Source organism: Megachile rotundata, chromosome 13, assembly GCF_050947335.1.
Source record: "Megachile rotundata isolate GNS110a chromosome 13, iyMegRotu1, whole genome shotgun sequence".
NCBI classification, from domain to species: domain Eukaryota; kingdom Metazoa; phylum Arthropoda; class Insecta; order Hymenoptera; family Megachilidae; genus Megachile; species Megachile rotundata.
This window is the reverse complement of record NC_134995.1, coordinates 12,366,223-12,392,707: the sequence shown is the minus strand read 5'-3', so window position 1 is coordinate 12,392,707 and position 26,485 is coordinate 12,366,223. Positions and strand designations below refer to the sequence as shown.

Here is a 26,485-nt window from a genome sequence, read left to right as displayed (position 1 = left end):
AGTAATTGAAAGATGTAGGGATATGAAGACGTCGGAGTAACTTGAAGTATCAAGATCTAGCATCGTATGTGGCATATGTGACCTAGCACAGGTATATGGATACCTGAATATTTGGAGAAATCGATCTCTAAGGATATTGAGATATGATGACGTAGGAGTTACTGAACATACTGATCTAGGTATATAAAAATTTCAAGGTATATAAAGTAGAGATGTAGGGTCCTACTGACCAAATCCTAAAATTCGCAAACATAAAAAGAAAGAAAATACAAAACCTACTACTACAAAGTACAAAATCCCAGATTCTAGCTCTCCACATGTTTCATACCATACAAAAAGGTGCAATCACGTGATCTAATCAAGTTAGATATTAGATTATGACAGTTTCCACCGACAAAACTGATTAACGTGCCCGATAAAGGAAACAGTTAGAATCGTACGTCGTCGTGGTTGAAAAATCCGACTGCCGTTACTCTTTTCAAATCAGATCGCGTTGTCTCCGAAAATCCTACGTGCTGTGAGTATCGAATAGCTAAGTCGCGGATAGGATGTGGGTCAGCTATTATGCAGGGTCGATTCTAAGCTGGGTTTATGAGTACATATATGTGCACGGTAAATTTGAATTCCATGGGGAAAATGGTAGGAAAGGGGAACAAGTTTGAAACACCTGTAATAACTTGCAGTGGGAGTATTATAGATTTGAGACGGTATTGTACAATCAGAAATATTGTCAGAAATTTAGCTTATAATTATAATTTAGCTTTAACTTATTTGTGGGTTTAAAGCATTGAAACATTGGAACTAATTACTGATGTTTTTGAAAGCAACTTGGTGACACTCATTGAATGTTAGGCTGAAGAAATCAGTTTTGATTGGATATTTTTTTAAATTTAGTGGCGCCATCTCTTCAACGAACGGGGTGAACTACACGTTATGGAGACACTAGTTTGATTAGTTCCTACAATTCGACACTAGATGGCGCAACGTGTACTAAAACTGTGGTGATCATCAGAGCCCAGAAGAGTCGGTAAAGAAGAATTTTGTTATTATAGCCGTCGGTCAAGAAGAGTTCTGTTATCAGAGCCGTCGGTCAAGAAGAGATCTGTTCTCAAAGCCGTCGGTCAAGAAGAAATCTGTTATCAAAGCCGTCGGTCAAGTAGAATTCTGTTTGCATTTATAAAGAAATTAATATTTAAAGCTATCGTCGTTTGGTCATTTTCAATTTTATTTAAAAAAAAAACAAAATCATTTCCTATTCATTCTGCAGTTAAACCTTCATTCAAGAGCATGTATTAATATTAAATTCAGTATCAATTTCAATAAAATTAGGTACTTCTGTAAAGTTATTAATTATTTGATTATTAACGATTGCTTTAAACTTTGATCATTTGTTCAGAATTGCAAATAGAAGTTTTCTTGACCGACAGCTTTGATCACAGGATTCTTCTTAATCGACGACTGATGAATACATAGCATAGTGGCGCCATCTAGCCGTAAGCACAAGAACTAATTTAAGTAGTGTTCCAGATACGTGTAGTTCGCCCTGTTCGCCAAAGAGATGGCGGCACCAGTTCATATTTTTAAAAATTCAATTAAAATCAATTTTTCCGACTTTCTAAGCAATAATGTATAACAAATTTTTACTCTAAAATCAAAATTAACTATCTATGTTCAATTTCAATAGTGGTATGACAAGTATTAATGCCTTACTTTATCAAAAAATGCAAAAGAAAGTGAAGAACGTACCTGTTGAAGATTAGTAAAACTCACCTGTGAATAATCTTCACTCACTGTTTCAAAGATTGCACCACTGTTTGACGTCTAATTTTACAATAATTTATTAAAAAATTAATAAAAGTATTCATACATATTTCTGCTATATATTTTGCTATACCGTTACACCATTACATTAATTGAAAATATTTATTAATTATACTAGTTTTGCTCACATGTAATGTTATACGATATTTGTAAAAATAAATTTCATTTGTTATACGTCTTCAAAAATAATTTTATAGTACAAGAAAAATTCCATATAATTTTTTCTTAATATCCTCTTTTTAACTCTCAAAATTTTTATAAAATCAACAACATACGAGGGATGATTTTCTCATTCATAATAAATTTTCTACTCGTAAGAAAACCCATATTCTCCAAACTATAAAAATCGAGACTATCACATTTCTCCATATTATAAAAATTCTCCCTCGTACGTTGTTGATTTTAAAAAAACCCTAATTCTTCCTCTTGCACTTCCCACAGAATGCACCGTACAACTCGTAAATTGCTCCGCGTTATCTATTCGCAATGTAGTTTGTCGAGCCGACATGATTAACGCTGTCCACGTAATCGACCGGCCTCGAGTCGACCACATGCACTTTCGAGTCCACGTTTTGATAGGAACCCGTGTCGACGACGTAATTATCGGATCCCTCGCGTTACAGGGGTTCCATCACGCTGTTGTTTCCCGTGTGGCCGTTGTTGTTCAAATATTGATACCTCTGCGGCTCCTCGTAATCGCTGGTGTTCCAGCTTGAGTAGCTATAATTGGGATCAGAATACATATGATTCTGTTTAATCTCGCTTATTACGAACTGAGGATGTTATTATGAGGATGATTTAAATGATGTACAGGTAACACTAATGATGTATGACATATGATGTAATGACACGTATCATTTATTTTATTGCTGTCTGCAGTTACAAAACGTCTTTCGAGCACATCTTTACACATAACCACACCTTTGCCATAAATATTCGTATCGTATGGTGTACCATACAATATGTATACAATAGTTATACAGATGGAGGATCATAGGAGGTGTCTGAAGAGCTACATCCTCCACTTCCTCCTCCACTTTTGTTATAACAATTTCTTTACATTAACCTGCAAGAATAATTTTACGAATGAATATGTTTGATGACGAGTTCATGTCTTGAAAAATGACATAATGATAATCCTGACTTCTGCTTCATAGCTGTAGTGATTATAAACCACTCCTTGCAAAATAGACTGAGGTATTCGGATTTCAAGGTAGATTTAACTGAACACTCTGTAACTAACAAAACTTCAGAACTAACAGAACTAACAGAACTTCAGAACTAACAGAACTAACAGAAGAAGAGCAAAACTTGATTAATGCAAAGAACTTCTAGTTAAGTATCTGTCCAGTATCTGTTTCTTCAGAAAGTACTCAGTTCTATCAAAAACTCAAAGATTAATTACAATGTTTAAATCAGCACGCGTCATTTAACTCGATGCACCACTCCAGAACATATAACACAGTGATACAGTACTGAGATAATGTCATAGTGATGTAGCGTTTCAAACCAGTTTCATAAACTGCACCTGACGAATGACCACCACGTGTGCCTAGTTGATCAGTGAACGTCGAGGAAGTCTAACGTGCGGCGTTGTGAAGGGGACGACCTTGTTTCCTATCAGTTTAATTGAACGATATTCATTTTGCAATTACTATCTGACACATATAATTTCATGCCGGAGGCATTCTTGTGCTAATGGGTCTACCATTTTCTTTTCCGCGACGCGTGAAACAGGAAACGCAATCGTATAATCATTTAAAATGCAGATTCTTGAAACCAAGAATGCTTGATCACCTAATCCATTTTTCTGTGGATTGTCGATATAAAAACAGTGTTGTAGATTTGATTATTTTTTGTTACATTTTTATGAAGTTGGAGGTCGAGGCAGTTTTGTGGATGATTTTGATCAAGTTGGAGTTTGATTCAGTTTTGTGGATGATTTTAATCAGGTTGGAGTTTGAGGCAGTTTTGTGGATGATTTTGATCAAGTTGGAGTTTGATATAATTTTATGAATGATTTTAATCAAATTGGAGTTTGAGGCAGTTTTGTGGATGATTTTGATCAAGTTGGAGTTTGATATATTTTTATGAATGATTTTAATCAAATTGGAGTTTGAGGCAGTTTTGTGGATGATTTTGATCAAATTGGAGTTTGATATATTTTTATGAATGATTTTAATCAAATTGGAGTTTAAGGCAGTTTTGTGGATGATTTTGATCAAATTGGAGTTTGATATAATTTTATGAATGATTTTGATCAAATTGCAGTTTGATATAATTTTATGAATGATTTTGATCTAATTGGAGTTTGATGTAATTTTATGAAAGATTTTAATCAAACTGGAGTTTGATATAATATTAGGAATGATTTTGATAAAATTGCAGTTTGATATAATTTTATGAATGATTTTGATCAAACTGGAGTTTGATACAATATTGAGAATGATTTTGATCAAACTGGAGTTTGATACAATGTTAAGAATGATTTTGATCAAATTGGAGCTTGATACAATATTGAGAATGATTTTGATCAAACTGGAGTTTGATATAATATTAAGAATGATTTTGATCAAACTGGAGTTTGATATAATATTAAGAATGATTTTGATCAAACTGGAGCTTGATACAATATTAAGAATGATTTTGATCAAACTGGAGCTTGGTACAACATTAACAATGATTTTGATCAAACAGGAATTTGATACAGTATTAACAATGACGTTGATCAAATAGGAATTTGATACAGTATTAAGAATAACTTAGATCAAATTAAAATTTGATCTAACTTAACATCTACTTGTAGGCCTAACAAATAGGTCAGGTAAAACAACAATGTCTATCCATTAAATTTTATATATTCCTTGCGTACGTCGTTACATTTTGATTAAGTTTCAATAAGGTTTCAACACCGTCCAACAAGGGAATTCATCCCGAACTTGAACTCAACAAGTTCAACACGATTTTAAAAACAAATTTTATTAAAACTTTACAATCCATAAATACACATAAATAACAAGAGATGTACATGATCGAAGGATCAGAAATCGTGAGAGAGGAAAAAGGATAGGATTGGCAATAATAAATACCTACGAATCTATGAGCATAACAATGGTGATCGGAGGATGAAATGAGACCAGGTGAATGGAAGAGAGCCAGGAGCAACAAGAAAGCGAAACGCGAGAGAAGGTGTAGAGAAGGATCGGTGAAGGGAAACGAAGTGTACTGTGAGGTAGAGACGTGCTACTAGATGTCTGGTGTACCAGCGAGCAGCTGGAGCCTCTTAATTAATTTAACAGCGATCGGCGATCCCTCGCGTTCCCGTACTTCAGCACCGCCTGCTGCACGGAGTCCTGAATGGCGTCCAAGGATCGGCCGTATCCCGAATGGCCGTAACCGTGACCGTGATGCTCCTCGGAGCTGTGCGTGTGCGATGTGGAGTACACGGGTTTGCTCACGATCTCGTAGGTGGTCTTCTTCTCGCCGCCGCTCGTCAGGGCTTTCAGTCCAACGATCGCCGACAACATCAACGCCATCAGACCCGTCATCAACGCTTTACCGGCTAACAGAGCGAGCGCACCGAACCCGACAGCTCCGAGAGTACCCTTCATCATCAGCAGCCCAGCCATCAGACCGCCGTTGCCACCCTTATCCTTCTTCCGTCCTACGGAGGTTATCATATTCGAGTGACAAAGTCCTCCAACCTTAATCTCTAGATACCTTACCAGTTCCGACGCTCTGTCCCAGACCCAGTTGCGCCAGCGTCTCCTCGTTGAAGTTCCTGGCAGCCTCAAAAGTCCTAGGGTCGAACAGTTTGATGGATATAGAGTGGCTGTTCAGGTAACTGCCCACTTTGTGAACCAGATAAGCGTCCAGTCTCTTCTCCACGTCGTTCGGGAAGTCCCTAGCCAGGTTAGCGACCACCTCTGAAGCCGGCATGTTGGCCGTGTCATTCTCCTTGATGACGGAGACGCCCGGCAGGATGCTGATGTCCTCCTGCTCGGACAGCCTGTCCAGGAAGGACACCACGTCCAGCTTGAGGCAAGTGGCACTGTAGGACTTGCCGCAGTCTTTGCTCAAGGTCGAGGCCAGGCTCTCGGGCGACTCCTCGACCATCTGCTTCGAGGTACGTCTCTCGATCTCGCCGGTCACGCAGCCGACGAGCAGCAGCAGAGGAAGCACGAGAGCCTGTTGACACGACCGTTTATCGAATCCCTTCATCCTGGTTGATCTCCGGACGCTGTTCTCGATCCTGCTGGACGTCCGGCACAACGCGGTTGCTCGCGAAGACTAGTGGGTTGAAGCTGACGGACGAGACGCGTACCGTGCACTGGACATACCCTCGGATAGTTGCAGTATATATAGAGCGAGTCACCGGGTAGTCCTTTTTCCTTTTTGCCTTTCGGCCGTTCCATACATTCTCCGTAGTCGAGAGCAACGCGCCGTCGGCGTGCTCTCTTCTTTCGCGGCCTGACAAGAGGAGGCGAGGGGTCTTCTCGCGGCCGTCACCGCGCCTGGCGAGAGGGAGCGTCAAATAGAGCGGAGAATTCGAATCTCTGTCGAATTTGCGGGGAAAAAAGGATATCCGGCGGTCTAATGAGAGCGAAGCCGTGGGTGCCCGACGCACGACCAATTCAACTTTCTTCTACATTGATTCCGTTTGCTCCACAAACCTTTAATCGATAACCTCTTCCTCCTATGACCACGCTTCCGTTAATCGAGGAATTACTACTTATTCACTGTGGAAATAACTTGACAATTATTAGATTAAGTACCACATTTCCTGACAAGTGACTTCCCACGAAAAATATTTTCTAGGTACTCCAATATGAAGTGACTTATCAGCAACAGGTGGTGCAATGTTCTTTGTTATTGCGTTGACCGATTTCGAAGTGTAGAAAGTTTGCAAGAATTTCATGACATAAAAGTGTCACAGAATAGCACTTATATCAATCTGAAGCTTAGACTTTGCTGGAAATGATCAAATTAATTTCGAAATAATTATTTGTTGCTTAAAATCAACACATGCTAGTGTTATCCATCAGCACGCTTTGGGTATTCACATGTTGACTTCAATGTCCACATGCTACTTCAATGTTCACATGTCAATTTTAATGTCCACATGCAATTTCAATGTTCATATGATAAGTTCAATGTCCACATGTAATTTCAATGTTCATATGACAATTTCAATGTCCACATGCAACTACAGTGTACATATATCAGTTTGAGTGTCCACATGTCAATTTGAGTGTCCACGTGAAATTTCAATGTCCACATGCAATTTTAGTGTTCATATGTCAATTTCAGTACCCACATGTCAATTTAAATATCCACATGAAACTTCAATGCCTACATGCAATTTCATGTTCATATGTCAATTTCAATGTCCACATGTCAATTTGAGTGTCCACATAAAATTTCAATGTCCACATGCAATTTCAGTGTCCATGTGTCAACTTCAGTGTCCACATGTCAATTTAAATGTCCACATGAAATTTCAATGTGTACATGTCAATTTGAGAATCCACACGATATTTTAATGTCCACATGCAATTTCAGTATTCATATGTCAACTTCAATGTCCACATGCAATTTCAGTATTCATATGTCAACTTCAATGTCCACATGCAATTTCAGTATTCATATGTCAATTTCAATGTCCACATGCAATTTCAGTATTCATATGTCAACTTCAATGTCCACACGCAATTTCAGCTTCATTCAAAATTACTCATTCAAGGCTTATTCAAGAAAATAAGCCTTCCACAGGTATTCATCATTCCTATAGTCACCGATCGACCCAGCCGGAGCCACTTTCGATCTCGACAACGAAATCGAGGCGACACTCCACAGCAAAATGGCCGATCAGCCTATCCCTGAAAATCTCTCCAAACCTAACCATCAAAAAATCACCTTCTCAAAAAGAAATAGAAGCATTATTTCCCCCAACTAAGCGAAACGAGGCCTACTTTAAATCAGCCCAGTTTGCTAGTCGGGAGATCGGATTTTCGCGCGCTACGCTCGAACGACGATGGCTTCAGACGGATCTGACGGCGAGAAAGTGCGCAGCCAATTTTCACGGAGCTCCTCTCGCGAGTGGATAAACGCTTTGGAAATCGCGTGACTCTTTGATTGCTGCGCGAGCAACTCATTCTGAGCCGATTGATCGTTTGACAAATTTTATCGAGTTAACTGCCGAATCGCATGATGCAGCTTTGATCTACTTGGGTTGAGAAAGTACTTCGTGCGTTTGGATGGCCTTCTTGTGGCTACTCTCTAATTTTAAGAGGAGGTTGTGGGCTTTGAGGGTCACAATAGGGTTCGGGGATTTTGGGCACTGGGGTGTTTTGGGAGGGTTGCAAGTTTAGGGGGATGGGAGTTAGGGAAGGTGGAAATTGGGGAGGTGGGAATTTGGAAAGTGGGAGTTTTGGGGGATTGGGAATTTGGGGGATTTGGGATTTGGGGGATTTGGGATTTGGGGGATTTGGGATTTGGGGGATTTGGGATTTGGGGGATTTGGGATTTGGGGGATTTGGGATTTGGGGGATTTGGGATTTGGGGGATTTGGGATTCGGGAGATTTGGGATTTGGGACGCGTGGGTTTTGGGACGCGTGGGATTTGGGACGCGTGGGATTTGGGACGCGTGGGATTTGGGACGCGTGGGATTTGAGACGCGTAGGACTTGGGACGCGTGGGATTTGGCATATGTGGGATTTGGGATATGTGGGATTTGGGATATGTGGGATTTGGGATATGTGGGATTTGGGATATATGGGATTTGGCATATGTGGGATTTGGAATATGTGGGATTTGGCATATGTGGGACTCGGGATATGTGGGATTCGGGATATGTGGGACTCGGGATATGTGGGATTTGGGATATGTGGAATTTGGCATATGTGGGACTCGGGATATGTGGGACTCGGGATATGTGGGATTCGGGATATGTGGGACTCGGGATATGTGGGATTTGGGATATGTGGGATTCGGGATATGTGGGATTTGGGATATGTGGGATTTGGGATATGTGGAATTTGGGATATGTGGGATTTGGAATACGTGGGATTTGAGATACGTAGGATTTGGGAAATATATCTAAATGTCCATCTAAGAATACTTAAGAATTTTGAAATAATACTAATGTGACAACCTAAAAATTCTTAAAATGAATATTTCAAGAATTAACGAGTAGCAGATTTATATCAGTGGAACTTTGACTTGCTCCACATATGCCACATCTGTCCGCAACAGTAAAAGGTCTCTAAGTCTACTTTTTGCAATTCCGCAAAACACGAAGCATGAAATTTTGGGCCGTATGGGATGTTCCCGTTGAAAGTCTCACGGTCGCTGATCATCGAGTTGCGTATCAAATATACCAGAAGGATAGTAACAGTATACGAGGAACAGTTATGGGGAAGGTGAGGAGCGTCCATTCACGTTTCACTTGCGGTACAATTCGCGCGCAATCGATCGTCTCGATGGCGATTGGAAAGGCGCGCCTCGATAGATCGATGAAAACCGAGTCTATCGAAATGCTTCCAGACTAATACCATACTTTCTACCATCTAGTCTTAACTTCCTTTAATCATGCTAATTCTGCTATTACCACGATTTATCATGATCTTCGTTCAATACAATGTTCTACTATCTTCTATTAAAATAATATGTTCCTATTAGAGTAACTTGTTTTTAATAAATTATTATGTTACACTGTATGATTATTATGTTACAATTTATGCATATAATTATTAATGATGAGAATATTTTTTTTTATAATTATTGATTAATTTGTGAGAGTTAGGACTAAGGACTGCTCATAGCATTTTAAAAAAATATTAATTTAAAAACTGTGCAAAATAAAATATAACCAATAATGACAGACATTAATTGTTAATAAAAATAATAATAAATAAGAGCTGCATTTTTAATGGCATTTTTAAAAAATATGAATTATTTGATAATCAACAAAAATTTTAATTTTAAAAATGTGAATTCTGTATGAACATACAAAATTATTTTATAAATTATTTTTACATATAAATGTAAAAATGTAAGTTCTATAGTCCCTCCACTGAAATGTCCACTTACTAATAACATAAATAAATTAATAATTAATAAGAATTTGAAAAATTTTAATCTGCAGTATTTTTGAAGTATGTGACTTCACAAAAGTAATTGAAATCGATTTTGAAGTGGAGTGACAATGGCGGCCAGAGCTACAAGAAGCTAATTCGATGACGATTCAGCACATGAAATCGTGGAATTCGAACGACTGGCCGATTCTGTGCCGGATCGTTTCACGAAACAGGAACACCTGGCTGGAGATCGCTCGATTATTAACGAAAGGAAGGCGTTGCGGTAAAAGGAAGTAGCAAGCGGCGAAATAGATGCCTGAAGAAGAAGGCTAACCCGCTCTTTTCCGACCGAACTTCCTAAACGAGCATGCAAGCGCATCATTTTGACCGGGTGAAATAATCGTATACTGCCTTAAGCGACGTTCACGCCGTGAATTTATTGCTCTCGAAACTATATGCTCCTTTGACGTGGATATCAAATGTAATTTTGCAGGAATGCAGCCTAGAATTCATGCGTTCAGTGCACCACTGTATGCGGATTTTCTAAGCAAAAATTAGGTAATCGGTATCTGACGTTGGTAAAATGTTTTCGTATCTTTCGTTTCAATCGTACAGGAGAAATTAAAGTTGTGACAGGTAAATGTCAACATTTGAGGTGTGTGCAATAACATTTGTGTATACACGTCTCCACATATGACCTGTATGTAATAACATTTAAGTGTATGTGGAACATGTCTCCACATGTGTTGTGTATGTGGTAATATTTAACCGTATACATGTCTCCACATATGACGTATATGTGATAACATTTAAGTGTATGTGGAACATGTCTCCACATGTGACGTGTATGTGGTAACATTTAACTGTACACATGTCTCCACATATGACATATATGTGATAACATTTACTTTGTATGTGGAACATGTCTCCACATGTGACGTGTATGTGGTAACATTTAACTGTATACATGTCTCCACATACGACGTATATGTGACAACATTTAAGTGTATGTGGGACATGTCTCCACATGTGACGTGTATGTGGTAACATTTAACTGTATATACGTCTCCACATATGACATGTATATGATAACATTTGAGCGTATGTGAAAAATGCCTCCACATATGAATTTTTTAATCAACCTCTGAATGAACCTAACCTTCAATATAAAATATTTATATCGATAGAATAATTACAAGATCAGGTCAACACTCAACCAGTCAATTTTACCAAAAAATGAATAAATGAATAGTTCATTCAATAATCAAGATCCTCCTCATTTCCCCAGAATATTAAAACTGGAAATTGCAGGACGATTTATGGTGACACGATAATGGTATGCAAATCGGTCTCCTGAAAGCAAGAAAACCAACGAAAGACGTGAATCATTCATTCAATAATTGAGTCATGATTTACGAGACTGTCAATCAGGTCACAGCTCGCGATCGTCATTTTTCCGCTTTGAATTTTTGTTCTGGTTCGTCAATGACTGCGTCGTATTACACATTCGAGACGGTGAACGTAATTGCGCGTTAGCCTATTTCTGCTTCGAAAATTCCGACAAATCTTCGAGAAAGTTACTATGTAGTTTGGTGGCTGAGTTTCTTGTTTTGCTCGATGATGCTCGGAGAGAAGACGCGAAAAATTGCGAGAGCGTGTCTGATCAATGTATCTCGTTCTACTGTGCCTTGTAGTGTCACTATTTATTCGTTTAGGTAATTGAGGAAGTTTAAATGGTTCTTGGAATCAATAGAATTTTTAATAGTATTAATTAAATGGTGGAGCATTTTTAGATTATGTATTATAGTTTTAGAGATACGAAAATATGAGGCGAAAGACGTATTGAAAAATGGTATTAAAATGTTCAATATAGGATTGAATATATGTGTAATAAATTTCTGATTTCTTGTCATTTTTATGGGAAATAATAATTCTTGACGTGCGTTGTTATCGACGTACGTTATTATTGACGTGCGTTGTTATTGACGTGCGTTACTAATGACGCACGTTGTTATTGACGTGCGTTACTAACGGCGTACGTTGTTATTGTCGTGCGTTTTTATTGATGCAGGTTATTACTGACTCGCGTTACTAATGACGTGCGTCGTTATTGACGTACGTTGTTATTGACGTGCGTTGTTGTTGACGTGCGTTGTTATTGACGTGCGTTACTAATGACGTACGTTACTAATGACGTGCGTTGTTATTGACGTGCGTTACTAATGACATGTGTTGTTGTTGACGTGCGTTATTATTGCTTGAATCCTTCGCCATTATCACAAAGCATCAATTACTATATTACACCTCCCTATATCACACCGTGTCCCATACTACATCGCCACTTACTATATTGCAATTCTTACATCACCGTCAATAACATCAGAAGAATAATATTTTAAATAATATCAAAAATCTTGCTCCTCAAAAATGTGTATTGTCAATTTCTAGATTGCCAGCGATACACCGAGCGTCTACATTCTAGCATAGAAAATTGAGGCGTTACAGGTGTTGCCTATCCAGGTGTTTATAAACGGACTCATTTCCGTGCTAATATGTTCGCGTTATCGAGGCGTGGGTCCGGTGAAACGCGAAAAAACCGGAGTGCTTCGACATCAGCCGATCCCGATTACTGCCCGAGTGGCTGCGTAGACCTCGTTAATTCGAGAACGAGCATCCGTTATGCGCTCAAAATGCATCCTGCGCGTTCATACTTTCGTATTCTTTTCAGGGTCAATACGATAGCTATACGAGATCTACATCTTATCTACGTCATTTCATATCGAAAGCTTATGCTAAATTGTTGAGAAAGGTTCCAAGAATCATTGAAAAATGGAGAACTTCAAAACCTACTTCACACTTTACTGTGAGTGAATTGAGTCAGATCATTAACAAATGAAGTTAGATCACTAATAAGCTATATATAAGAAGACTAGGATGAAATGTATTAATTTTGAAGAGGTCTCAAAAGTCCTATCAAAACACTAAGTCCCATCAAATCTTCCAGATATGAAAAGCCTGAAATAAATCTACCAATGGTCCTCTTCAAGATCAATCTATTCGAAAATTCCCTACATCCGAAGTACCTGAAAAGCCCTAATTTCCGCAAGTGTCATGAGATCCGGAGACCTCAACATCGTTCGAGTAGCAAGCGACTCTTGACGGTGCTGTCCTCTCGAGCACGTATATACCCGAGGTTCCTGCCCTCTCCATGCTCAAGGTTCGTTCACAAACGATACCGTTACTCGCCGTCTGGAGGGGGCAGAAGAGCAGGTGGGAGTCCACGTGCAGGCAATGACCCACTGACCTTGATCCTGAAGAAGCCACGAGTGGGAAACAGGATCGACCAATCCCCGGCGAGACCGGTTTACCCACCTTTCTCGTCACAGTGACCTCGTTTCCTTCCTCTTCCTATTCTCCCACCTGTTAAATCCCCCCACCTCGCTGCATTCTCTGCGTCGCCTTCTATTTAGGTCGTTAGCCTCCTCCGACTAACCTGCTTACTCGTCATTATAGATTTCCAATTACTTCGTTGTTTTCGACACGGCGTGATCGGAGAGGAAAGTGATCGATGATCGATTTTTGGGGTGGACATTTATGGACATTTTTTTGTGGGATTAGGTCTGACAAGATTTACTGTAGGTTTTACTGTTTACTCGTAATTAAATTTAGAAAGAAGATGAAGGTAAACATTTTTTAAATTGTAAGATATTGAAACAAGTACACGATAAATATTAAAATAAATATATCATGTGTACAAATATCGAAACCCTTCTTCCACAAACAAGAACCAGACATCTCTCAAAAAATTTCAAATAACCTAACTTTTTAGCTTACCTCTCAAGTCTAACTTACCTCAACTATCAATCCTCTAACTCACCCTCAAACAACGTTCCTTCCCATCACTATCACCCTCTTATGAAGGTTCAAATAAAAACGCATCTCATACAAAAGAACATTGATGATTTATTGAATAAGCAGGGGTGACAATAAATAGAATGAGATTATGAGGTGAACGAATGATAAACAAAATTAAGGGATGTCCTGGAAGGGGTACTGTTCAGGAGCAAATTCAGGAGCCCAACCCCTGTAAGGTTGATTAACTTCTTCCTGCGACCTGTGCCAGTGTTCGTGATGGATATCAGGCTTCACAACCCCGTAAGTGACTCTGGCTGGGGGTGGCGGTGGTGGCGTTAACAGTGCTTTCAGAGCCACTGCTCCGGAGAGGAGGAGGGACAGCAGCCCTGCACCGAGACCCTTGATGCCTATCAGACCGATTAGGGTGATTACGATCGGCAAAACGATCATTGCCTTCAGTTTCAGGGCCAGGAGGAGCGGTAGCATTATCTTCTTTAATTTGGTTCTTGCTGAAATGAAAAATGGGGTGTAGTGATATTTTCTTTAATAAAATAATTTAATAAAAATTTTGTTAAACCTTGCATAGTTCGTCCTTACATAGAAGTACCTTCATAACCTAACCTCTAATACAACCAATGTATGTATCACTAAATGATATTTTTTGAACAATGTTCATGTGAGTTTAGGTTCATAGTGAAACTCAGTAGAGAATTTATAGATAATTTTGTTTCTGAATTTTATTAAACCTGGCACAGTTTTGATTTTCATAGATGTAGCTGAAGTATAGGAACACTGACAACATAACCTTTAACATACCTAATGTACTCATCACTAAATGATGTTTTTCAAATAATGTTTATTTTAGGTTAGGTTCAGACTATAATTCAATAGATAATTTTGTTCCTGGATTTTATTAAACCTTGCACAGTTTTGATCTTCATATAAGTAGGTGTCATATAGAACCACCTTGGTAACCTAACTTCTAATATAAGTAATGTATGTATAACTAAATGATATTTTTTAAACAATATTCATGTGAGTTCAGGTTTATAGCAAAACTCAGTAGAGAATCTATAGACAAATTTGTTTCTAGATTTTATTGAACCTTGCACAGTTTTGATCTTCATAAAACTGTGTAAAATATGGGAGCACTTTGATAACATAACCTCTAACATACCCAAAGTACTTATCACTAAATGATATTTTTTAAACAATGTTCATGTGAGTTCAGGTTTATAGCAAAACTCAGTAAAGAATCTATAGACAAATTTGTTTCTAGATTTTATTGAACCTTGCACAGTTTTGATCTTCATAAAACTATGTAAAATATGGGAGCACTTTGATAACATAACCTCTAACATACCCAAAGTACTCATCACTAGATGATATTTTTCAAATAATGTTTATTTTAGGTTAGGTTCAGACTATACCTCAATAGATAACATATAAATAATTTTGTTCCTGGATTTTATTAAACCTTGCACAGTTTTAATTTTGATAGAGGTAGTTGAAATATAGGAACACCTTGATAACATAACCTTTAATATACCTAATGTGCTTGTATCTCTAAATGATATTTTGCAAGCAGTGTTTATTTTAGGTTATGTTTGGATCTTCATAGAAGTAGATAACTGTACTCTTATTGTAACATAACCTCCAATATATCTAATGTACTCATCATATTTAAATGATCATTATCACATATGTACAACATAGCAATGTGAACATTCAACTCGAACACATACTGTATAAATACAACTAACTTCCTATCAATAATTATCACTAGAAAATGAAGTATGAAATGATCTCCCAATAAAGTAAGGTTAGTTCTGAATTTATCAGCCTCTCATAAATACATCCGAATACACAGTTCTGTACAGTAGGGTTCCAAGGGTTGAACCAAGTGAAACTCAGAAGGGTAACTTAAGGAAGGGGTATCTAACGACCACTTATCGCAAGCATCTACTTTCTTCGACATGTGGCACTCTCGTTCAAGGTCCCCGGTGGTCTCGCGCGTCCCAGAAACCCGGAATCCCAACAACGACCCACATAACAGAACCCCTCCTCCAACGTTGTTTTCGCGGATGCGTTGCAAGTGGGACGTCTTGGCTTTCTCGGAGTCTCTTCGTTCGGGGAGAACGAGAAAAAATCCGGAGGAAGTTTACCGAAAAGAGGCCAAGGGAAAGAGTGGTGCCAGTTCGCTGGCGAAGCCAATCGCATCCCGCGTTACCGGAAGTCCTACATTTTGCCCAATCGTTTCGCGAGCTGTTGACTTACTTTCGTGGTATTGGAGAGACTTTAGAAAGGCGAGGTACTATAAGTTCGTGCCCGTGGACCGAGCCATTCACAACTGGCTCCGGGCATCGAGCGGCTGCTTCGAGAAAGCTTAGAATTGAGAAACAATTTAGTATTCGGAAAATTGAGAGAATTCATGTAGGTTATGGGTGAAGATGGGACTTTGTAGAAAGTTCTTTACAGCTGCTTTAGAATGCATTATTTTTTCAGTTGGAAGAGAAAGAGAGTTTTAACGATTATGGTATTTCCTTTCTTTTTGATGCAAATGCGAGAATTGTGAATCTTGATGTTTGATGTGTGGGAAATTTTCTTCTAGTTTTTAATTAAGACAATGAGAAACACAGATAATGATGCATTATAGTTAGTAATAAATGCAAAGTCTCATATTAGATGTAGCAGAATGTATGTTGTTTTAATCTTGAATCGGACAATTGTATTAAATTACAAAACAAACATCTATGATATAACTCTAAGAAGATTAACACATTCTCAGTCAATTTCTAATTAGTTCAATTTGATGTAAACATAATGTCAATAACACAGGATTAAAGCTACAAGTGATCATTCAAATTGCTATGTCTTTAATTTTTTTTTTCATATATTGGTCATCCATATTGGCAATAAAAATGGTCATTTTTAACATTCAGAATAGATGTCAGATCTTCCAAAATAAAATTCTGACCTCATGTCAAAACTTGAAATAATTTGTTTGTACTCAATGTTCGCTCAAACCTGTCACTACTAATGCGAGAATTAACCGAAATCTATGATCACTATTATTTTTCGTATATTTCAACTGCACGAAAGCTTGAGGAGTTCAAAACAACCCCATAAGTGTGTCTAACCCTTTATTATGACTGTAGAAAGATGTGAACTTAACCTAATCTCAAAGTTAACCTAATCTTAAAAGTTCAAATAGAGCAAAAGCAAAAAGATCTCACTCTAATAATTTTTGTTCAAATACACTATATCCAAAACCCTCAAACCAACCCCATTACACCAATTCTATCACATCAACCCCATTACATCAAATCCCAATAACATCAAACCCAAAAATAAAAATCTCCAAAAGACTCTCACCTTCAGAAGCTCCAGTAGTCAGCCCCCTAAGTTCAACCCCGACGTCCTTCTGCCCCAAAGCTCTTCCAAACATATCAGCCGACGAACCATCACTCGGTAAATGCAGCTGAATCCTTCTGGTTCTGAAGAATTGTTCAATCTTGCCCACAAGAGGATCCTGACTCGATCTAGCAGCCTCTTCCTCAACGTGTACTTTCTCCAGGGTGATCATGTCACCGTAAATCTTGATGTTGTCCATTCGATTCAGATTATCCATCGCCCTGCCCAACTTGTTCTCCATCTGGTCCAAACTGTCCTCCGCAACGACGTAAGACAACGTCAAGGCTAAAACGATCAGCAACTTCTTCATGGTGATCAATCGGTATCGACAAAGATTTTGACTGTTCGCCCTGGGGCAATTTTTCTTTTATACGACGGCTTGATCGATGGTGGGGCCACTTTGAACCATTTGGCAAGCGGCGTGCAAGCACCGCGGTGTCAGGAATTTTAATTTTCGAGACCTAGTCTCGTGACGTAGCGTCTGCCTAATAGAAATTTTCCTTTTACACGGGATCACTTTCGAACGATTTTCCCTGGTGATCTTGGGTTCGATGAAAGTGGAATTTGGGGAGTTTTGGCGGTGGGTTTTCGAGGTTTATGGTGGTACATTTTTTGGGTATTTGTTTGTGGATGAGAGGTGTATGATCAAACACAAGACTCTAATGTTTTTTGACATTTTTAATGTTTGCAATGTTTCTAATACTGTGTTTCAAATAATTGACGTTCCTAACCTAACTAATAATGACTCTGTTATTTTTAACCTAACATAAATAATAATTACTCTGTTATTTTTAACATAACCTAACTAATAATCACTCTGTTATTTTTAACCTAATTTAACTAATAATTAATGTGTTACTTTTAACCTAACCCAATTAATAATTGCTCCCTTACTTTTAATCTAACCTAACTAATAATCACTCTGTCATTTTTAACCAAACCTAACTAATAATCACTCTGTTATTTTTAACCAAACCTAACTAATAATTCCTCTGTTATTTTTCAATCTAACCTAACTAATAATCACTCCGTTATTTTTAACCTAACCCAACTAATAATTACTCTGTTATTTTTAAACCTAACCTAACTAATAATTGCTCCCTCATTTCTAACCTAACCCAACTAATAATTACTCTGTTATTTTTAAACCTAACCTACCTAATATTTCTCCCTTATTTTTAACCTAACCTAACTAACAATTCCTCTGTTATTTTTAACCTAACCTAATAATTGCTCTGTCATTTCTAACCTAACCACATCATAAACGCTTTCAAAAGACCATCTTCTCTCGTTTCTGTCGCAAATCATATTTGCAAGACAATTCTGGTAATAAGTTTCTGGTGAAAATTAGATTTCCGTGTCTGTTCGCGTGACACGGAACGGCATGCAAAACCGGCGTGTCCCGAATGTTGCTGATCGGAAACGAGAGAAACGGAACGTGCAACGGGCACGGGACAAAGACGAGCGAACAACGTGGAAAGAAAGGAAAGGTAAGGGAAGGAGAATGCGTGAAAAGAGGGTACAATGGCGGTGGGAGTGCAAACGAAACGTAAGGTATGCCCGCATCCGATCGGAATCGCATATGAGCCTTCGATTGTCGTCGCGCCGCGATAAAACATGATATTTCACGTTGGCTCAAACTAATCACGTATTTACCGAGCGTTTTCTATGCACCTTCGAGCCTCCGACGAATAATGAATAATCTCTTTCGAAGTAGAAATCGTGCTTTCGACGAGGTGTCCATACTCATCTTAGGTAAAAAAGAAACTTCAAAGGAAAGGATCGACACTTACTTCTTACGTTAGAAAAATTTACTTTCAACTTCAAGTTTAGGTTGGGAGAAATTCTTTTTTAGGTTTATGAGTTGGTAGGAGTTTTCAATTTAGAATTGTGGGAAATAATTTATTTTGATATCTTAAGGGTGGTGAGGCGTTGGATTTTAATTTGTGGCGATATAACGCGAGGGAATTATAACGCGTGGAGATACAGCGCGCAGTGACTCAATGGGTAGAATTCTAACACGTGGCGATATAACGCGTGGAATTTTAATACGCGGCAATATAACGCGAGGGAGTTTTAATGCGTGGAGATACAGCGCGCAGTGACTCAATGCCTGGAATTTTAATACGCGGCGATATAACGCGAGGGAATTCTAACGCGTAGAGATACAGCGCGCAGTGACTCAATGGGTAGAATTCTAACACGTGGCGATATAACGCGTGGAATTTTAATACGCGGCAATATAACGCGAGGGAGTTCTAATGCGTGGAGATACAGCGCGCAGTGACTCCACGCGTAGAATTCTAACGCATGGCGATATAACGCGTGGAATTTTAATACGCGGCGATATAACGCGTGTGAATTTTAACGCGTGGGAATTCTAACGCGTGGAGATACAGCGCGCAATGACACAATGCGTAGAATTCCAACGCATGGTGATATAACGCGTGGAATTTTAATACGCGGCGATATAACGCGACGGAATTCTAACGCGTGGAGATACAGCACGCAGTGACACAATGCGTAGAATTCCAACGCATGGCGATATAACGCGTGGAATTTTAATACGCGGCGATATAACGCGAGGGAATTCTAACGCGTGGAGATACAGCGCGCAGTGACTCCACGCGTAGAATTCTAATGCGTCGCACTTTAACGCGTAGAGCTCCAACACGTGGCAATATAACGCGTGGAAATTCAGCACGTGGCGATATAACGCGAGTGGCCCGACGTATCGAGAACTGTAATGCGTAGAATTCTAAAGCGTGGCGATACAACGCGAGTGATTCATCGCGTACAGAATTCTAATGCATCGAATTCTAACGCGTGGCGAAATAACGCGAGGTGACAACTCGTCTAATTCCAAAGCATAAACTCTCAAACTCACCCCAATATTTGATACTATTTTCAATATTCCACAACCAATAAATAACTCTCTCGCAAATTCAATATTAATAATTTATTAATCCACATGAGCAAATAATTTAAGTTGATAAATAAATACAAATTCAACAGTCGAAATCACCACGATACCAAGATGTCCATTACAACAAAGTGGCTCAATTGGCTACATTGGAAGCGATAGGTGCTTGAGCAGCGTACGCCAACGTATGAGCATCGGCTTTCGCGTTCTGATCGTCGAAACTCCTCTTGTAGTAGCCCTGAGGTTGAACGGAGTTGGCGACACCGGCTGACCAGCCTTGATTGGAGTTGTCCAACCACGTTGGTTGATTATTCTTGCTGAAGAAGTTGCCGACTCCGGAACTGCTGCCGCTGCCGAACAACCTCTGGAAAGCCAGGACACCGGCTACGAGAAGGGCTATCTTCCCGACGAACAGGGCCTTCAGTACTAGAAGACTTAGGCTTCCGAGGATGATTGGTACCAGCGCGAATAGTTTTACTGCGGCTGCTGCGATTAGGGGCAGCGCCATTTTCTTGATCTTGGCACGACCTTGAAGGTTAAGATTAGGGAGGAAAATTATATTTAGCTAGAATTTTGGAAAATTATGTTTAGCTAGAATTTTGGAAAATTATGTTTAGCTAGGATTTATTTAAGGACAAGTAAGATACAATTAGACCTGTATGTGGAGATGTGGATGAGACTTTAGAATCCACAGTTACGTTTAGTTAGGTTGGATTAGGTTGAGTTATAATTGGGATCAATTATACATTGCAACGAGTGTCATACATCCACAACCATATGTGGATATGAAGATGTGGATCACATTTCAGAGTCCACATTTTGGTTGGGTTAAGTTCTAGTTCAGATATAAATTCGATTTACTTAGTGTCAAGTGGAATACATGAATTGATGTAGATATGTGAATGAGACTTCAGCATCCACATTTAAGTTCAGTTAGAATGTGACCATAAATTAGGTTCACTTAGCAACAGTCAAAATACCATGTGTGGATGTGAATGAGACTTCAGCATCCACATTTAAGTGCAGTTAGAATGTGACCATAAATTAGGTTCACTTAGCAACAGTCAAGATACCATGTGTGGATGTGAATGAGACTTCAGCATCCACATTTAAGTTGAGTCAGAATATAACTATAAACATTCACTTAGCAGCAGTCAAGGTACCATATGTGGATGTGAGGATGTGGAGACTTCAAGGAACATATCTAGTTTCTCCTCAAAAATATTATTAGTAATTCAGAAATTGATTGATACAACCAGTTGAAGGATTATTTGAAGAACTATCAGATAATAGTTTTGAATAGGAATTACTGGAAATATTTGACTCCCTAATACTAATCCTCTAATCACAAGCCGATCAATCTACTTGAAAATCGTGAGAATTCTCGACCCCATAAAACCCCGTCCTCTAAAGAATTTAGGACAGTACTGAATATCTAATTGCAACCAAATTCCAACGTTTCATAATTCAACCTCCGCCAAATAAAATTCCAAAGCGTACAATCATAAAACTAATCACATATGAGACTATTAGGGTCCACATCCTTAGTACCGCTACCGAGAAATAGCACAATCTCAAGTACAATTTGAGAAGGAAAGCGAATGCTGAACGAGGAACGAGTTTATCCGGAACAGGTTGGATATCATGAAGGTGAAAGGCTTGAACAGTTTATTCGTTCATACCGGTGACTCGGAGGGTGGGAACGATTACGTAACTGATGCTTCTATCATAGAGTATAGAAAGTTACCTTCGTCGAGAGCACGAGAAATTGATCCCTCTTCGGGCATGCTCAACTTCAGACTATGACTCTTCAGGAAGGACATTGCTGATTCGAATAACATTCCGACCAGCTTGATGGCACGTTCTGATGTGTCTCTAGGCAGCTCGTTCATTAGGTCCACTTCTGTCTTCAAATCTTTTCCGGTGCGTTCCACTGAAAAAGTTTGAGGCATCAGGTTTTTGGTTTCAGGTTTGGCAGGTTTGTTCTTTGAATTTCACCGAGTATTTCATGTTTGATATCATCATAGTGGATATTGAATTGAACACAGCGTTTGAAGTTGTAGAAAGATAGATGGACAAGTGATGAAGACTTAAGGTTTGCATTTTGTGAAGTTAAGATGTACTAGTCAGTTGTGATAGTTTGATGGTACTGAATGGTCAATCTCAACCTTGATCTATTATTAGAAGGGCATGTGTGAGGTACCTTTAACCTTATGATGATTAAGACATCATAGTCAAACAAGTCACATATGTACACCTATCATAAATGGACTATAACATCTATCACAACTGGACCATGACAGAAAGTTAAAAATCTCATAACAGTATTTGAGTTTGACTAGGTCCATCCACATATGACACAGATCATCCTGATCAGAGTAACAAGTCCTATTAGCAATCTCTTTGCAATCAAACCATAGATGAATTCATGACACATGTATGCCACAAAGATACGTTTGACTAGGTCCATCCACATGTGACATGGATCATCCTGATCAGAGTAGCAAGTCCTATTAGCAATCTCTTTGGAACCAAATCACAGATTAATTCATGTCACATGAATACCACAAAGATAAGTTTGACTAAGGTCCATCCACATGTGACATGAATCATCCTCATCAGAGTAACAAGTCCAATCAGCAATCTCTTTGCAAGCAAATCATAAATGAATTCATGTCACATGAATGCCACAAAGATACGTTGACTAGGTCCATCCACATATGACATGAATCATCCTGATCAGAGTCACAAGTCCTATTAGCAATCTCTTTGCAGGCAAATCATAGATGAATTCATGTCACATAAATGTCACAAAGATGGGGCTAATGATCATAGTAGTCGAGGCCCTTATAAAATTAATCAATCAATGGCACAAAGATAAGTTTGACTAGCCCAATCCACATATGACATGGATCATCCTGACTAGAGTAACAAGTCCAACTAACAATTTCTTTGGAACCAAATCATAAATGAATTCATTTTACATGAATGTCGAAGATGATACGTTTGACTAGCTCAATCCACATATGACATGAATCACCCTGATCAGAGTTACAAGTCCAACCAACAATTTCTTTGGAACCAAACCATAGATGAATTCATGTCACATGAACGTGACAAAGATGATACGTTTGACTAGCTCAATCCACATATGACATGAATCATCCTGACTAGAGTAACAAGTCCAACTAACAATTTCTTTGAAACCAAATCATAAATGAATTCATGTCACCAAGATGAATGAATATCACAAAGTGCACCAAAATCCAACTCACTCGGTGTCTCCCGTACAAACTTCACACCATCAACGATGTCGATATCGCTGGACCTGGCAGCTCTATCCAACGTGCTGATGGTCTTCACGAACATGCAGCTGAACAAGGCGTTCTCTTGCTCCATGCAATCGAGATTCCTGTCCATTTGCCCATCGGTGTCCGGCATGGGCACAGCCATCGCAGACGCGATAAGTCCCAGAATCACCAACTTGTTCATCTTAGTCGCACTCACACGTAAACTACGTCCTTCGGAAAATTTTCGGAGGTAAGTGTGACCTGACCCTCCGTAGCTTCTATCTTTATAGGTGTGGAGACCCTCCCCAATATCCCCACTCGAACCGATGTGTGACGACAAACGGCCAACGCACGCCGTCATCGTCCACCTCCTTCGGGACGGAAACTTTCTTCGATAATTTTTTAAACAAACGACTCTTCCGTTTGCTTGACAACGCCTTTGGAATCCTTTGTTTTGGAGGTGGCGAAATTTGGGTCAGGGGAGCTTAGATGACACACTCTTGGGATGACCACGTTGGTCGAGCGTGTTGTAATGGGGACAGTTCTGAAGACTTAATAGTTCTTGTAGTAATAAAATACTGGGTTTATAAGGGATGACACCCTCTGAAAGACCATTCAATCAATAATAGCACCATTTTGAATTAATTTAAAATTAAACAGTAATCAAGTAATTTTCGTAATACATGTAATAGAGATACTTCTAATGAAGTATCTTAACAGATTTCAAAATGGAGACAATTTTGGACCAATCTGAATTTTCAGTCATCTCCATAGTAGATACTGTGAACTTGAAGCAAATCTTTCTATGACCCGCGAATTTCTAAGCAAACAACTTTCATGGGTTTCAATTGACTCAGGCAATTACCAAGAAAAAGTGTACACATCCTCAAGATTTCCCAATGGCCATCGTTTTCATTTTCACGTTCAAGTGAAGAGCCTGAACAAGTGAACTTCCAAATTTTAATATGAAATTAAAGAAAGTAGATCTTGAAACAAGTGTCTCGATGAGGCTGTAACAGTAGTTACATCATTAAACGCTACAAATGTGTTTTAATCTATTATGTATTACGTATAATATAAATGTGTTAGGTGCAATATAAATGTGTTAAGAATAATATAAATATGTTAGGTATAATATAAATGTGGATGACTGTAACGAGAACGTTTCTCTGATTCATCTTCCAGGAAAGAATTCGAGACCTAGAATTTATGTGGACTCCGGTATTGAAACTGTGATGATCAAAATGGCGTCCTAGGATGAGATCGATGCATTTAGGCCCCACGTGCACATGGGCTGCTCACCTTGACCCACCAACGGTTCTGACAGATTACATCGTCGGGTTATAATAGTCAACTGATATAATAGTCTAAACAGTTTCCCTTTTGTTTCACAAAAGTAATTATACACGATCGTAACTGACATCTTCATTGATGGAGGCTTGCTATGTCAGCATTGGTTATTGAATCATTGAATGTGTTTATATCTGATGTCTTCATATATTCTTAAGTTCAATTGAGCTGCTTTGGTTCATAACTCTTCAGATTTAACACTAAACCTACCGGCATATAATGTGTATTTAATTTGTTTATTTTTGAACTTCATTTTTAATTTCAGACAAACGATGAAACATGAATTAGTACACACATTTACTCTTTATCTTGATGAAAATCAATTCTGATTTCAAGATATGTATTTTAATAAAATGTGTACCTTATAATAAGAAACTTGTGGAAGATAACCTAACCTAAACTTACCTTTTAGTGTTAAGATAACCTAACCTAAACTTACCTTCACAAATAAGAAAAAGTGGATTATGACCTAACGCTCCAAAAGCGTTTCAATTAAGACATGAAAAGAATGCTTAAAATTCGGCAATCGTGAAAAGTAGCTCAGGTATCGAACAATGAACAATGCGTCTCCCATTGGGGTTTTGGCGACAGCCATATTCGCGAGTGTCGCATTGTCTCGCGGCTCTTTAAATATTTAACAGTCTCGAAACTTCGTCATCTTCGCGTTAACGGTATCTGCCACGGATTTTCGCGATTACTTTTCTAGGTTAGGTTCGATCGAGGAAGAAGAATAGAAAAGAACGAAGAGAGAAGAATACAAAGGGACGAAAGAGAGGGAAGCTGAACCACAGAGTAAACTAGAGGCGATCTGTCGGTGCCTTTGATCTCTCGTCTGGCGGGAAATTTAAATCGAACAAATCTACTTTCATGTCAATCTCTAATAATTTGAAAATTATTCACTGCTTTCGATGATTTAATTTTATGTTGCCTTCAAATTACTTTCATTGTTCACTCTTTTTACAATATATTTCATATATTACACAATATAATATAAATATAGGAATTTTATAAATTAGAAAATATTTAAAGATATGTGTCAAAGAATTCTCTTTATTATAACAACATGAAAATCCATAGAAAAATTGAAATCAATAGCCCGTCCTATTTAACACCATTCCACGCTTATCTTTATGTTCGTACCTGTCGAAGTTTCTCTGTACTGCTTTCTTCACATTATTTCCTTTGAAACGTCGCTTCTGGAAACCCTGTTCTATAATTTCTCTTCAACCATTTCTTTGTAACCTCAACGAGAATCTTTTAACTCTTTTCTAATAAAACACCGTTAGACCAATACTGTTCAGATTACAAATGTTCATTGCCTACTGTAACTACTTAGAAAATGAGGGTGATCCGAAAACACTTTCTACGGTCTGCTTCGTTTCTTGTTTACCCGTTTCGTGTAACAAAGCACTTAGCGGGTCCCGTTGCTAATTCGACACACCGAGTTTCGCTACGGAAGTATTACTTTGGAGTTCAAGTTTCTTCGAATGGTATTGTGACAATATTTGATCGCTTGATTTACGAGCGAGCTTACTTTCTTTGTTCGTGTAAACGAAATTAATTCGCTCGTAAAAGTGACCGGTGTAATTTGTAAGATTTGTGTGTTAATCAGTGGGATTTTGGATGGTGTGATTTTACGAGTGTTATTCATTAATAGGAAAATTTGAGAAGTCATGATTTTATGAGAACAGTAAATTGTCATTTATGACAAGGTTGTTATGATTGTATATATATTGTTAATAAATGTTACAAT

General features: G+C 38.5%; 3 protein-coding genes across 3 annotated transcripts; all 3 read right to left on the bottom strand.

Annotated features, from left to right (window-relative positions):
* Nucleotides 1–4,661: 4,661 nt before the first annotated feature.
* On the bottom strand, nucleotides 4,662–6,171 carry Osi16 (DUF1676 domain-containing protein Osi16). Its single transcript, XM_012290430.2, has 2 exons — nucleotides 5,547–6,171; nucleotides 4,662–5,485 (listed from the first exon to the last, which is right to left on the bottom strand). The coding sequence occupies exons 1-2, from the start codon at nucleotides 6,040–6,042 to the stop codon at nucleotides 5,109–5,111; spliced, it is 873 nt and encodes a 290-aa protein (XP_012145820.1). The 5' UTR covers nucleotides 6,043–6,171; the 3' UTR covers nucleotides 4,662–5,108.
* A 7,674-nt stretch (nucleotides 6,172–13,845) lies between these two features.
* Osi15 (DUF1676 domain-containing protein Osi15) lies at nucleotides 13,846–17,730 on the bottom strand. The gene is made up of 2 exons (XM_012290411.2): nucleotides 17,131–17,730; nucleotides 13,846–14,264 (listed from the first exon to the last, which is right to left on the bottom strand). Exons 1-2 carry the CDS (start codon nucleotides 17,477–17,479, stop codon nucleotides 13,930–13,932), a joined length of 684 nt encoding a protein of 227 aa, XP_012145801.1. The 5' UTR covers nucleotides 17,480–17,730; the 3' UTR covers nucleotides 13,846–13,929.
* A 2,383-nt stretch (nucleotides 17,731–20,113) lies between these two features.
* On the bottom strand, nucleotides 20,114–23,986 carry Osi14 (DUF1676 domain-containing protein Osi14). Its single transcript, XM_003705450.3, has 3 exons — nucleotides 23,368–23,986; nucleotides 21,840–22,025; nucleotides 20,114–20,620 (listed from the first exon to the last, which is right to left on the bottom strand). The coding sequence occupies exons 1-3, from the start codon at nucleotides 23,741–23,743 to the stop codon at nucleotides 20,229–20,231; spliced, it is 954 nt and encodes a 317-aa protein (XP_003705498.3). The 5' UTR covers nucleotides 23,744–23,986; the 3' UTR covers nucleotides 20,114–20,228.
* Between the last annotated feature and the right edge of the window lie 2,499 nt (nucleotides 23,987–26,485).